At 35.3% G+C, this 15,712-nt stretch overlaps 1 protein-coding gene across 1 annotated transcript; it reads right to left on the bottom strand.

Moving 5' to 3' along the window:
* Positions 1-2,859: 2,859 nt before the first annotated feature.
* LOC107568860 (transcription factor mef2A-like) lies at positions 2,860-15,678 on the bottom strand. The gene is given in 10 exon segments (XM_016254852.1): positions 2,860-2,910; positions 5,260-5,295; positions 5,297-5,944; positions 6,243-6,803; positions 8,284-8,337; positions 8,422-8,441; positions 8,935-9,102; positions 10,963-11,229; positions 12,953-13,288; positions 15,636-15,678. Coding segments are annotated over 10 exon segments (2,184 nt in total).
* Between the last annotated feature and the right edge of the window lie 34 nt (positions 15,679-15,712).

Genomic DNA, 15,712 nt, shown 5'->3' with positions numbered 1-15,712 from the left:
TAACTTTTATTCTCGCTGTAGTATTGTTGCGGCCGCCGCCATGTCATGAAGACGCTGTGTGTTTCGTTGTGAAAGTGAAACTACTTTGTTTGGTCTTCCAAAAGAGGACACGACTAGAAATCAGTGGTTACGTTGTATTTACAACACTGTTCCAGAACACTTCAACCCAAATATTCGTGTGTGTGCAATGCATTTTACAGAGGACTGTTTCCTGAACCTACAATGCCGGCTATTCTGACTCATAACCTGTAAATATATTGAGGTATTCGGCCAATCACAATGCTCTGGACAGCTGGCCAATCAGAGCACACCTCACTTTTCAGAAAGATGAGCTTTATAAAAAAATCTAGCGTTTCAGAAAGGCGGGGCATAGAGGAGAAACAATAATGTACAGTATGTGTAAAATCCAAATGTTCACGCAAAGAAAGAAGGCGTAACTTTTATTCTCGCTGTAGTATTGTTGCGGCCGCCGCCATGTCATGAAGACGCTGTGTGTTTCGTTGTGAAAGTGAAACTACTTTGTTTGGTCTTCCAAAAGAGGACACGACTAGAAATCAGTGGTTAAGTTGTATTTACAACACTGTTCCAGAACAGTTCAACCCAAATATTCGTGTGTGTGCAATGCATTTTACAGAGGACTGTTTCCTGAACCTACAATGCCGGCTATTCTGACTCATAACCTGTAAATATATTGAGGTATTCGGCCAAACACAATGCTCTGGACAGCTGGCCAATCAGAGCACACCTCACTTTTCAGAAAGATGAGCTTTATAAAAAAATCTAGCGTTTCAGAAAGGCGGGGCATAGAGGACAAACAATAATGTACAGTATGTGGAAAATAATGTTTTTTTAACCTTAAACTGCATAAACATTTCATTACACCAAATACACAAAATAATGTTCTTTTTTAGCAACATCATATTCTTTCAATATGAACCTTTCAATACTAAAAATTGGCATGCAATGATTTTATTGTCTTTAATATCAGTGTAATATTGCTTGACGAGAAGTTATTCTCATTAATGTAATTGTCCTCTACAGGCACTGGTGCAGTATCTAATCCAGTATCTTGACCACACAATGGAGCTTTAAGGTAGTAAAGTATCCTATTTTTGGTAAGTAGGTCACTTATTAATGGCAATAAAAACAGTTCAATACAGATGGGACTGACTAAACCAAACAACTGTGTTAAATATGCATCTACTGTATCCTTGGAATAATAAAAAAGCATGCAGTATGTTTAGAATAGGCTCAAATAAATTCTAAATAAATAGTATTGCATCTCAGGAAATGCATGTAGAAACTGGTCACATGATCAGGTGTTATTACTGAGAAAAAAAGAATTCCGCAACACACATACAGAGATCAGAATGCATGATTAGGTTATACATTTTCAGACCATTAGCGTATTTGTAATATCTATGCAGTCTTCATTTTCATAGAGAACTTACAATTAATACACACTATTTAAAAAATATGAATACTCAAAATAAATTTCCTAGAATGCAAATTCAGTTGCACCTATGTGAGATGTGAAACTAGGGAAATACCAGCAATGCAAAATGTTGGTTATTAGTGATCATGTGAAAAAAAAACACTGCTTGTAGATTTAGCTACTTCTCAAAACTGAAAGAAATGTATGAGAGAATTAGATATATATTATATATGTGCATCCAATGTTAACTAGCAGCATCTATGTTTCAGAAAAATGTCATTATTAGATATGAAAATGTACAAATACATTAAATTAATGTTTCATTCTTACAATCAATGAAAAATAAGCCCTCAAAATAATTTTAGCATTTCATGCATACTTTTTTTTCTGTAAATATTAAAATGCATATCATCTCGTATGCGGAACAAATATTTATATATTTGATATTTCTGATCAAAACTGAAAAAGTTTACCTGTTAAAGCATTAGTCTTCAAAGAAATCATCACAATTTTAAAAAAATCGTAGTAGCAAAATATTTTATACCTTAATTAATCAGTCCACACCACAGATTCAGAAGTGATAATGTGACGCTCCTAGAGTCTTTAAAGCTTTTTCTCATTATGTCACTTTGACACATGCTGCACCTACGATGACAAAACCGGAAAGAAGCGAGACATTTTTCATTTACTAAAGGAAGTGAATTTATTTCCCCAACAGTAAGGAACCCTTTTTTGTACAATGCATGTCTATAAATACATGCACACTGATATTAATTTAATCTGTGCTTGCAATTAAGTCAAAGAGGGAAGTTTCTTCTTCTACAAACCTCTTCTTGAGAATTCACTGCGACTTCAGTAGTGCTCTATTATTTCAGTTACAAATTGATTTCTGTGTCTAACTTTGAGAAATCTTGTATTAAAGATGTAATGAAGAACAAAGCGATGCAAATTGGGAGAATTTATTTGTAAAACCTCCAGTACATGACATAAACCATCTGACCAAACATTTGCTTTTCATCATATTTTTGCTAGGCCTGTCAGCAACCTATTTTACTTAAACTCATTAGCATTTTCCACATCATTAACATAAGAATTAAAGAGCTTAATTAATTACACGTCCGTTAGGTGGGTCTCCTTCATACTCAAATGCGCAATCCATCCACAAAAGCACCGTAGCGGATCGCACTAATTGAGCAGTGCTACAAGAAGCATCTGTGAGCAGAAAGCTGAATAAATAGTTGTGAGAGGACAAACAGCGGCAGTCCATTATTTAGCATTTAGTAGTTCAGCTCTGCCAGCCATCCTAATTCATTTGGATTTTGTTCAAGTCTTCCTGTCTGTGAAAAAACACTGCATTGTGTTTTATTTTCAGACACTTGAGCACAAGAAAACTCCAAGAGCAGCATTGTTCCGACGGATGAAATTCACACAGTGTCCTGTTCAACAGCCGCGGCTTTCACATGCCTACGTGACAGCTGTGCAGGAGAAACAAAAAGATCAGTCTTTTTATCAATAATGCCATCTCTCCGACAAAACACAAAGATTTGTACGGCACAATAAGCCGAGGGCAGGAGGAATGGCTGAGCGTTTGTTTCTTTCCACCTGAGAGACATTGTGCTTTGTACAAACGTTTTTTGTAGTGCGAATGGTGTCGAGCCAGACGAGCGCTGCATTTTCTTAATGTCTGGGTCTGCCTCTGTGGACCTGCTGGAGAGGAGGAGGAGAAAAGAAAGAACAAAAATGCTTCATTTGATATAAATCATGTCTAAAGGCCCTTTCACATTACTCGAGTCAGCGTTGCCCAATGAACTGAACTCGGCATCTGCGACAGCGTTGGCCCAGCTTAAAGTTCAATTTCAACTTCAACCCCATTCGCTGACCTTTTTTAATGATTTTGAAAGCCAATGATTATCAGACGATTTGCATGACGCATGAAAAGTTTTTTCAGTTATTTTAACTGTCAAACTTTAAGAGGTCTTGAAAGCATCATAATGCATTTTTGTGCATTTATATTTATTTTTAACTCTTTCACATCCTTTACTACTTGTTTGGCATTTTCCATGTATCTTGTAACTGTAATTTTGCCCATGAGAGTCAAGTCAAACTGAAAGTCTGAATAGAAGCTAATTTGGTAATACTTGGAACATGGAAAAAACATGGAACAATACTTTTACAGCTTTTACCAATCTTACTGTTATCTTAGTCAACACTCGTTAACATGTTTAAAATTAAAAGTTGTATCTTGTAACATTAATGCACTAATATGAACAATTATCAATTTTTATTAACGAACATTAAAAAAGATAAATGCTGTAAAAACAGTCATTGTCAGCTAATGCATTAACTAATGTTATCAATTGACCTCATTTAAAACATCAAGAGCATCCAGAGACAATAAAACTTTTTTTCTTTCTACAATGAAACAAAACAATCACCACAGATTCTCTTCTAGGTGCAAATACCGTATGTGTTTTCACTGTTTACCATATACATTGCCCATTTTCGTGCCTAGCAACCTCGTAAAATTGCTTTTCTGTGATGCTGTCTGCAGTGCGTTTCACATGGAAGTCAAAAAGGAGCGCTGAAGTCTTGATACGAGATATGAAAGAGCCTTAACATATTTGCATATTCATAAGTGACTGATTTAGGAACCGTGAAATAAATAGCGTGTGTTAATTTTACATTAGCCTGCTGCTGAGCTGACAAAGCGGTATTCTAATAAGCATAAATATACACTCTTAAGCATAAAGGCTAAAGGGTGATTTTGCAGTAATGCCACAGAGGAACCATTTCAGGTCCCCCATCACTGAAGCATGGATATAAATATTGCACTGAGGAACCGTGAAATAAATAGCGTGTGTTAATTTTACATTAGCCTGCTGCTGAGCTGACAATGCGGTATTCTAATAAGCATAAATATACACTCTTAAGCATAAAGGCTAAAGGGTGATTTCGCAGTAATGCCACAGAGGAACCATTTCAGGTCCCCCATCACTGAAGCATGGATATATATATTATAAATAAAAAATGTCCACCCAATTCAACTACTCCAGTCCATCAGTTAACATCTTGTGAAGCCAAAAGCATTTTTTTAAGAAACAAATCCATCATTAAGAGTTGATGTTAAGTTACTTCAAACCGTCCTCTATCCATAATATTGCTTCCTCCTGTGAAAAAGTGGTCTGGTCTGAATCAGGAGAGAAATCTGCACAGATCAAGCACCGTTTACAAGCGAAAACAGTTCAAAACAGCTCTAAACAAATATATTGGTGGATTCAGATCTGAGAGACAAGAGGGAATGAACCTTTTGTCTGGACTGAGGAAGCGTTATTATGGATTATGGACTAATTTTTTTGGTCCGAAGCAACATTTTATATTTAAACCTCTTAATGATGGATTTGTTTCTTACAAACACACAGCTTTTCACTTTTCAAGACATTAACTGATGGACTGGAGTGGTGTGGATTACTTGTGGATTATTGTGATGCTTTATCAGCTGTTTGGACTCTCATTCTGATGGCACCCATTCACTGCAAAGGATCCACAGGTGAGCAAGTGATGGAATGCTAAGTTTCTCCAAATCATGAAGAAACAAACTCATCTACCTTGGATGGCCTGAGGATGAGGACATTTTCAGCAAATTTTCATTTTTGAGTGAACTATTCTTTTCAATTTTTAATTCTAATCAAATTGGCTGTACAAGACATTTCAAATAATTTTTTTAAATCATGTCTAGTTGAAACTTGTATAACTTAAAAATGAAGTTGAAATTTCATCAGCCACAAAATGTGAGGATGCATTTCACGTAGTGTCAGGTTACGTACCTGTCGCATATGGGTTGGGTGTCCAATGCATGGTTGCATGCATGGGATTCACTCCCGGCATTCGCTGAGGGCTCGTATGCAACACTCGATTCTGCCTGTGCACGTTTGGAGATCTGTGTCTACGTTGCACGTTCACAGGCTGGATGGTTTGCGGCTGCTTCATGCGTTCACATGGAAGTTTCTGGAACTCATCCAGCCGCAGCACCGGAGGTGGAATAGGAGGCCTCTGGCCTGCTATGTTGAGCTGCTGTATGGGTTGAGAAGGTCCAGGGTTCTGCAAGGCAGCTGGAGTCTGCTGGATCCGGTTGGTGAAAGCGTTATCGGTCTGGGCGGTGTGTTGGCGTAGTGCAGCTTCAGTAAGAGGAACAGATGGCTGAGGCATGGCCTGATTTGGTCTGGTGCCAGTTTGTGTTTGAGGTATGGTCATTCCCCTTGGTAGACCAATGGGGATTGGATTCTGAACCTGAGAGGTTTTGGTTTGAGGTATTGCGGTCTGGATTTGAGATTGGACTTGCGGTTGTGTGCTTAAATTCTGTTGGGTTGATTGTCTTTGCACATTTGGGTGCATTTGAGAGTGGTTAGGTACGATTGGTCTCTGGAGGTCTCTTCTTTGGGGGGAAGGAGCAGCTTGGGTCAACCTTCCTGAAGATTCAGTTTCCCGGTATCTCGGAGCAGAACGATCCCTCTGTGCATCTCATTGTGGCCAATCTGAAGATCCACTACTGTCTGAGCTATAGACTTCAGGGTTGGGATATGCAGGTGTTCTCTGCAAACAGTCCCAAGGCATCTGTTGGAGGTGCATTCTGGAGTCACTGAACTGGTTGTTGGTCTGAACTGGGATTGAATGTCGAGTTCGGTCTTCTGCTGATGATCTTGAGTTGGCAGTTCGGCGGTTTGCATTGGTTTGATTGGTAGGGTGAGAGTATCCAGTCTGAATGAGGCCGTTGTGTTGGGGAGAAATATTTGTTGAAGCATTATTGAGCATTTTGTGTCTGATTACTCAATGTCAAAGGGTCAGAGTTCAGCAAGCCATTCTGAGAATGATTTTGATGGTTGCTGTTAATATGTTGAATCTGTAGTGCACTTTCTGCATGTTGCTGGACCATCTGATTTGCTTTTGGAGGGTATGTGTTCAAGTTGACATGCACCATTTGAGGTTGTGAATTATTAAACTGGTCATTACATGGCAAGGTGTTGAGGTTTTCATGAACTGTAGGCGCAAGCGCACCAGGCTGAGAATTGCCCGTTTGTATGAGAATATTGGGATTGTGTTGGACAGACTGTGGGAATGACCTCTGAGGGTCATTGTTTGGATATGAATTGTTTTGATGCCCATTGTCTGGGACTGTGCTGAAGCGGTGTTGGAATACATCAGTGTTCAAATGGCCATTATGATGGAGTGGGTTGGAGTTGCTGGGCATGTTTTGTGACATTGTGTTGATGTTCCCATTGTTGTTATTGGGAATGGCGGTGAAGTTTTGTGGGAGTGAGTTGTGTAATGTGGGATCAGGGTGGTTTCCATTGACAAAGGCTCTGTTTGCAGTCTGCAGAGAGGGAACATGTGAAAAGAGGTATTATTGTAAATTGAAAGAGATGTTAAGGCTGGGCATCATCATGGACTTTGCAATGATTGCAAGGTGCTTTTATGTGGCTATTACATTTTCTAAAAGACTGGTTTTGTCTGGCAGAAATTCTCTTCCTGCAAAAAGCGAGCATGAGAGTGTCAATATAAAGATGTTTTAATAGCATATTACAGTAAGTATTCATTGATGTGAATAAGTTCAGAAACTGTCCATTTTAATGAATCAGTTCAGTGCTATAATAATTTGTTTACATCATCTGTAAAACAAAATGTTCACACCATCTCTGCGTGCCATTGTTTATTGTAAGCAAATGTTGCTGATTATTACTTTGTGTTGATATACTGGTTCATTCAAATGAAAAAGAAGAATTTTTTCTTGTAAAGTTTAGTACAAAAAATTGTACAGAAAAAATATTTTCTTTTAAAATTATATTGCTATATAATACTATATTTTACTTGTAAGTTACTTTAAATAATATTCAAATTTCAATGTATTATATATAAAATAGTATTATTATTATTGCAATTAATATACATAATATGAATATTATATAATGAATATTATTTATTTTTCCAAGCACCATATGAATAAAATCTAATTTGCTAATTATTACAACATATGGATAAAATGTAATTTACTTCTAATTATTATTAGTACTAGTAATAGCAGTAGTAGTAAAAAATTATATTTTTTTATTTAGTGGCGGAAACGGGCTTCCATAAGTAATAGCAGTAGTAGTAAAAAAATAAATATATATATATATTAGCCATATTGTCCAGCCTTCAGATATATTTTTCTACATTACAAAACATACGAAAAAATCTAATTTAAATTTTTTTTTTTACATTTTTCTCATTTTATTTTTTAGACTTTTTTTTACTATTTCTAACCATGACACTTTTTTAAACAACAACTGTCACCTTACTACTTCGAGAAGTCTTTAATAATCCAAAACTAGGGGTAACACAGGGCAAGCAGGAACACACACTTTACATAGCATGGCCGACACCAGACAAAAGAATCACAGGACAGACTACACTTTAAATACCAGACTAAACGAGGGTAATTGACTAGACACACCTGAATGAAATGAACACAATCAAGGGAGAAACCGGGTCACGGGGAGCACATGGGGACAGAAAACACAACAAAACAGGTCCAGGGGTGTGACAACAACAACCAACAAACAATAATAGTAATAATCTAAATATTTTAAAACATTTTTAGTTTTACAGATAATTACAATAACTATTAATAATACCAATAATAATATGCAATCTTTTTATTTTTTACAAAATATATTACTATTATTATTATCATCATTATTTGTACAAATAAAAAATATATTAAAATATTTTTTTTTTTAGCTATATTGTTTATCCCTAAGAGGTATTACTCTGCATTACACAGAACACAATAAGAGAAGGTGGCACCGTCTTACTGTCATTCTGGTTTGTTTTCTGAAGTCCAATATTATCTCTGAGTCTCTGATCAACTGTAAATATGAGCATATAATCATGTCAGACCTTTAAGCATCATAAAACAAAACAATAAACTGATGCATTTAGGAGGGACGTACCGTTTCTTTGTTGCAGAAGCAAAATAATTACAACGATATAATTATGATGAGTGCAACAACACAGGCAACAACGATCCCTGCTATGCCGCCTCCGCTGAGACACGTACCTGTAAACATGATTTTTATATTTTACATTTGAGGAACTAGATTAACAAGCACTGCTAATACCAGCAGACAGAAATGGAGCCAGGGCATAAAGGGCAAAGAAAAAACACATCACAGAAACATCAATAATGGAGCCAGCAAATAGAAGAAAGTATCCTGCAAAGGAAAATCATTGTAGGCGGATGAAAATTATGACTCCTTCTAGAAAGGTGACACATGAATTTATCAATCCTGTGGTTGATTACTCCCTCTCCGGTCAAGAAAATGAATGTCAGGCCGAAGAATGAACTGACAGATGCATCCATCACCAAAGTGCCACAGAGAGCCATTAACTCACCCACAACGGTCAGATCTATCTGCTGCTTCGATGTCACTCCTGTGACGTCATTCCGTGTGATGCAGGCGCACTCCCTGATTGGCCGGCGGTCACCGGCTGGTCGTTAAGTTCCCATGAGAAGGAGGCAGGAGGTAGAGGGGCAGACGTACAGGTGAGACGAACCGTCTGTCCGACCGTAGCATCTCCACCGCCAACACACTCGCTTGAGGTCTTAGTCAACTGTGGGGCGTCTGGACCATCTAAGGAACCAACAAAATTATAAAATAAAAATGCTTAATGACAATTTACAGGAACTTTAAAAGGTGTGTCAGACACTGTAAAGTTGGTCAGTATGACCAAAATCTTAAATAAATAAATTGTACAAAAAAAGGTAAAATATTTATATTTTTTTAGCCATATTGTCCAGCCATCTTGTATCACTGTATGATTAATTATATATCACCATAATTGTTTATCTTATAATTATTTGTACAGAAAATTCAGTGAAATAATGCTAGCTATGTGGGATTTAATATATAATACCTAAAAAAAATTATAATAAAAATATAGTAATTCAGTTCAAGTTTATATGTAGTGTATTTAACAATACATACTGTTTCAAAGAAGCTTCACAGAAATATTAATTATTATTAACAGTAGTATTAAGAATAAAATGTAATAAATTATTATCATTATTTGTAAAAAATAAAAAAAAGTTTAATATTTAGACATTTAGGTATTCTGTATTATTCTGTCTCTGTCTTACCATGTATTAATGTCTATTTTTGATAATCCTGCAATTAAATACTTGTGCTTAATTTCAGTTCATTATTTTCTTTTTATCTAAAACTTGTTGGACACCAATCAAAAGATCTGATTATTTACAACGCATGAGTAAGTCTGACATCAGCGCAAAAATTGCTTCACATTATGAATCACTTGAGTTCAAAACAAAACACTCAAAACAATAAAACTAAATCACCAAACAGAATTACAAAAACAGTCTTTGGTTTCCTCCATCTGCCGTTGGCTGGACTACTGGTTGAGCCAGTGTTGTCATGTACCTCAAACAGATTGCAATTAGTCACTAGTGGAGCAGAAATTAATCCAAAATATGTCTTGTATGTTATTGTTATGTTTGTCCAGCAAACCAGAACATTACAAGCTCTTTAGTCATTTTTTCATGTCATGTGTCTCTGAACGCATGCTGCTGTCATAAAACATGCTCTTATTTGACCAACTGCAAGAAATGTTCACACAAGGTTGACGTGCAAAGAATATAAACTTGAGGTCTTCTTAATGAAATTAAACTCAGTATGTTTCCAAAGAGGCTTATTAATAACTTAAAATGACTTAAAATATGCCAAAACAAGCAGTACAATTAGCTGAAACAGCTAAAAAATAAACTTAAAACTAAAATTTCTTTTTTTATATTGGCTTTTTTATTTTCCACATTCATGAAAAACCTGTGATTTTAGTATAATTGCAATATTATTATAGTTTTAATTAATATTTTATTTTTAGTTTTGTATTTTTTCTTTTTTATAATTTGTCTATATATATTTTAATGTCTATAGTTTTATTTATATATATATATATATAGAGAGAGAGAGAGAGAGAGAGAAAGCACGTTTTTTATATTTCTATTTCTGTAATTTATTTTAAGCAAGGAACATATTTCTTAATGGTTTAATTTTAGTTTACTATAATAAACCTGACCTTGAGATATAAGAAAATTTTAGTGGAATATGAGGGAATATTTTGGTGTAATGAATAAAATTGCTCAAAATAAATAAATAAATAAATAATGGTTAATTAATAATAAGTATACTTTTTTCGAAATACTTTTTACAAACTATTTTGCTGGCTATAATTTGCTGAGAAATTGCTATTTGTGAATGAAAAAACAACTTTGTTGTGTAAGTCGTGTGAATTCATTGATCATAAAGAGTGAGAACTGTGAAAAATATTCAGTTCTTGAAACTTCGGGAATAATGGATTTTTAATAATGATTTAATTGAGATATTTTAATATGTAGTTTGTGTAAACATAACAGTTTGAAAACAAGAAATTTGCCAAAAGGTGACTAGTTTCTGCAGCATGAATTGTTATTGACTCACAGTAGACACTGAGGGTGGCCTTGGCGGTTTGAGCGCTGACGGTGTTGCTGACGGTGCATGTGTATTCTCCTACATCATCTCTCCTGGCCTGTTTGATGAGCAGAGATCCAGTGCTGATAGTAATGCGGCTGTCAGAGGACAGAGCAGTGCCTCCTTTACCCCAAACCACACTGACCTCTGAACCCGCAGACCAGCTGCAACTCAGAGACACGTTCCCACCTTCCAGCGGCAGAGAGGGCAGAGACAAACTCACTCCGTTCACTGCATCTGAAGAAGAAAAACAAAGACAGGGTGAGCAGACAATACAAAGAATATGTTCATTATTAAAGGGTTAGTTCACCCAAAAATGAAATTTCTGTCATTAATTACTCACCCTCATGTTGTTCCAAACCCGTAAGACCTTCGTTCATCTTCGGAACACAAATTAAGATATTTTTGATGGAGCCTGAGAGCTCTCTGACCCTCCCATAGACAGCAAGGGTACTACCATGATCAAGGCAGAAACATAGCAAGGAGATCGGTAAAATAATCCATGTGACATCAAGGGGTTTAACCGTAATTTTACGAAGCTACGAGAATATTTTTGTGCGCAAAAGACAAAAACACGATGTTACTCAACAATTCGTCTCCTCTGCGTCACCTTAGCGCCATTTTGGAGAATATCCGCTGACCGTAAACGGCGTATGCTGTTCTGTGTCAGCTGCGTCATGCGGATACCTTGTCTACATTGTTTGCACTTTGATCTGAACGAAAACAACGTATCTGTGTGGTGCAGCTGACACAGAATAGCATACGTTCAGTGGATACTCTCCAAAATGGTGCTAGGGTGTTGCGGAGGAGACAAATTTTTGAGTAAAGTCGTTATTTTTGTTTTCTTTTGCGCACAAAAAGTATTCTCGTAGCTTCGTAAAATTACGGTTAAACCCCTTGATGTCACATGGATTATTTTACCGATCTCCTTGCTATGTTTCTGCCTTGATCGTGTAAGGACCCTTGGGGTCTATGAAGGGTCAGACAACTCTCAAGATTCCATCAAAAATATCTTAATTTGTGTTCTGAAGATGAACGAAGGTCTTACGGGTTTGGAACGACTGAGAATGAGTAATTAATGACAGAACGTTTGGGTGAACTAACCCTTTAACCCTCCTGTTGTGTTGGGGTCAGTCGATTTTCTTACTGCTTGAAACACTGGCTAAACTATTTATTTTTTTGACATTTTGTGAATAATTTACATTTAGAGTCATGAATGTGCATGCAAAGTTTTGACACATACAGTAGATGTTTTTTGGAAAGTCCATACAAATCAGGGTTATTATAGCTAACAAAGACTAAAGCTAAATCCAAAAACAACTTTAACTGAAATAAAATACTTAAAAAAAATAAAAATAAATAAAAAAGTTATTTTATTTGCCGTTAGATGCCAAGGCAACATTTCATATTTTAATTTAGTTTACCTAAAAATATTTTTTAGTTGACTGAAATATCTAAAACTAATAATGAAATGTAAAACAATGAAAACAATATAGACATATTTAAATAAATAAATTACACAACAAAATTACTAAAACGAACTAAAATAAAATAATAATAATAATAAAGATCATAAACCTATAATATAATTTCTTGTTATGGTTTTAAATCTGTATTTAACCTCAGAATGATCTCAAAGTAAGTCTTATTTTGTGGTAGCTGTGCTTTAAAATTAAATTATTATAATCTTAATTCAAGTGATGAAGGATTTTGAAAATGACACTAATCAGTGTTGAGTACTGTAAGGTTAACCCTGCCTGGTTTACAAGTTTGAAAATGATTAAAACATTTGAAAACATTAGGAATTTATAAAAGTAATCCAATGTAATCACTTTAGTAAAGTAATTGAAATAGTTACACTACTTATTACATTTTAGACAGGGTAACTTGTAATCTGTAACCTAATACATTTCCAAAGTAACCTTCCCAACACTGAATATGCAGCATCGTTTGATTGTACCAAACACCTTGAGCTGCACTGAACGGGTGTTCACACCGAGTCCAGAGGTGCAAGTCGACGAGGGTTCGACCGAGACGCTGTAGTTTCCAGAATCGCGAATCTGGCTGTTGGTGATTTTGAGCTGAGTGGCGGTAACAGAGATCCTGCCCTGGTACTGCGGGACGGACATTACGTCAGGGCTCCCCACATGGCCAGCGCAGTTGCTCCATCTGATGAGGGACACATCAGACACCGTCTGTACTGTGAAGACGGCATCTTTCCCTGATGCCACCAACACCGGTGTCTTCTTGAACTGAACTGGAACGGGATCCAGACACACAATGGCCAAAGGCAAACCTATGGAGAGTTGCATGTAAAGAAAGCGAAAGCTGCTTCAGCTATTTGTGGAGTTCCATCATATTTCAAAATGTATTTGCATTAGATAAGAGCAACAAAAATATCAAAGCAAGTGCTGTTTGATGCTATTCAAATGCTGCATCTTTTCTTCATTGTATCTGCTCAGTGACTTACGCAGTAAATTGAAAGCCCACTTAAAACCACACAATACAAACACAAAGAAATAAAGCTTAAATGTGAATGCATCTGAATGAGAGAAATGAATGTTGTATACACATGGGTGTAGCATGAAGAGACATGCGCATAAAAGAGCTTGAAATAGCACTTCAAACTAAACAGGAATGCTGTGTCTACTGTCTACACCCTTAACCTTTACATTATGTCTTGCATCTCTCTGTGTTTTTTTTTTTATTATTCGGCAAGTGTTTTGAACACAGTAAGGTGTTGGTCATTATATAACCTAATTGTTTTCATATTATTAGTTTTTTTTGTTTTATGAAAATGGAATTTGTACTAATACCTCTAGTTTACACAAAAGGGTCAAAATTATTATTTTTGCATCAGTTATATATTGCATGCTGCATTTGTTCAGGCTTAAGTTTTATATTTAGGAAGAAAGTATCCTGATAACACATGCATCGTGTAGACGTCTATTCGATGTTTGCTTTTTCATCTTAAAGACGTATTTTTCTTACATTTCTTGCCATATAATAATACATTCAGAAAAAGTGTTTAAGATGTTTAGCATTTTGCATGCACATAAAACTAGTCTGTCAGGTACAAAATGTTTAATTAGATTAACTTGTCATATTCAGCTTACTTGTCTGTGAGAAAACCACAACAGCATGCAGCAGTGTTCATGTCAGTCTGGAGGGCCTGAGCAAAACATTTAATTAGTTTCCAGATGTTTAATTCCAGCACACATTAAAGCATATAAATCATAATAATAAGAGACATTCTGTCAAAATAAAAGAGCTACTAACATCAATCACTATCTGATGTGAGAGCGCATATTAACAAGAGGCTACTACACTTAGCCTACAGTGCACACACAACTATAGAGCCTACAAAAGTTTTAATTAATCAGACCGTATTAAAAAGAGAAATTAAAGCTGTTATATACACTTTCATTTTTGTGTCCTACTTTGGTTTGCTTTCACTTCCTGCTTTACCTGTCTCGCCTCACCTCACCACCACAACAACTGAGAAAGAACGAAATAATGTCTTTTGCTAATGTAGAAAACGTTTAATGTAGAAATAAACACGATCGCTGCTTGTACAAACAAGTTACTTAATGTAGCCTGTTAATGAATACAAATCTCGCCTGAGGTCTAATGTTTACGTCCTGTCAGAGGGCGTGGCCAAACCGCCTGACCACGCCCACTTCGTTCTCTTCAGCAGATTCGAGCTTGTCAATCATCGCTGGAAGAAAATATTTTTATTAGAAATTTGTTAATAGCATTAAATAAACCGATTGTAAACGTCTCTTTATATTTTGAATTTGTACGTATTCCAACATATTCTAAAATGAACTTTTATATATTCCAAAATGAAATTTTGAGTGATTTGTTTGCTACTTCCTCGTTAACAATACATTATTACTTTCTTATTACTACAATATTTTTTTCTAGTATACTAACCATTAAAATCGAAACTACTTTGATGCAGGAAATCATAAATTAAAATATTTTAAAGTCTGCATTTTTATTTATTTATTTTTATTTTTTAAACTAGTGACACGGACCGTTTTGGGGTTTTTTTTGCTTTATTTAGTGAAAATTCACAAACAAATTGACAATAAAAGCACAAATGTCAATAAATTCAAAAAGACAATGATTGTAAAAAAACAAAACAATGCAAATTAAGGAAGAATAAAAAAATAATAATAAAAAAAAGAACTATATACAGAGGGTTATTGAGAACAAACCCATATCTCTAACTACAAAATAAGTGCAAAGGTTCTTAAAAAGGATAAAGTTTCAAGACTTTACAACAATTTATAGTCTTTTTTGCTTTGGAGTTCCTTACACCTTCCATCACTTTAAGATACTGACAGAGCTCAAATTTAAATAGTAAAAAACTAGGTGTACTCTTTGACCATCGACATTTATGAATGTGATATTTCCCTAATACAATAAACTAATTAAGAACAAAACATAATTTCTTCTCTAAAGGCTTATCATAATAAAATAAAACATTCTTATCTTCTAAAGTAATGTCAATTCCCGAAACCTCTTAAAATCACACCAGAATAATTTAGTACAATATCCTTCTTAAATCTTTTAATAACCTCATTTACTGGATACATACAATTAATAATTTTTAAATGAAACCTCGCGAATCTTACTGATGACACAGTATCTCCTGGAGATCATAAAAGCCTCCTCCATTTTGTTTTATTTTTCTTCTGTCCTTTTCTTAAGA

Source organism: Sinocyclocheilus grahami, unplaced genomic scaffold (genome assembly GCF_001515645.1).
Source record: "Sinocyclocheilus grahami isolate Dianchi unplaced genomic scaffold, SAMN03320097.WGS_v1.1 scaffold1288.1, whole genome shotgun sequence".
NCBI lineage: Eukaryota > Metazoa > Chordata > Actinopteri > Cypriniformes > Cyprinidae > Sinocyclocheilus > Sinocyclocheilus grahami.
Note: the sequence above shows the minus strand (reverse complement) of the source record. Positions and strands in the feature narration are given on the sequence as shown.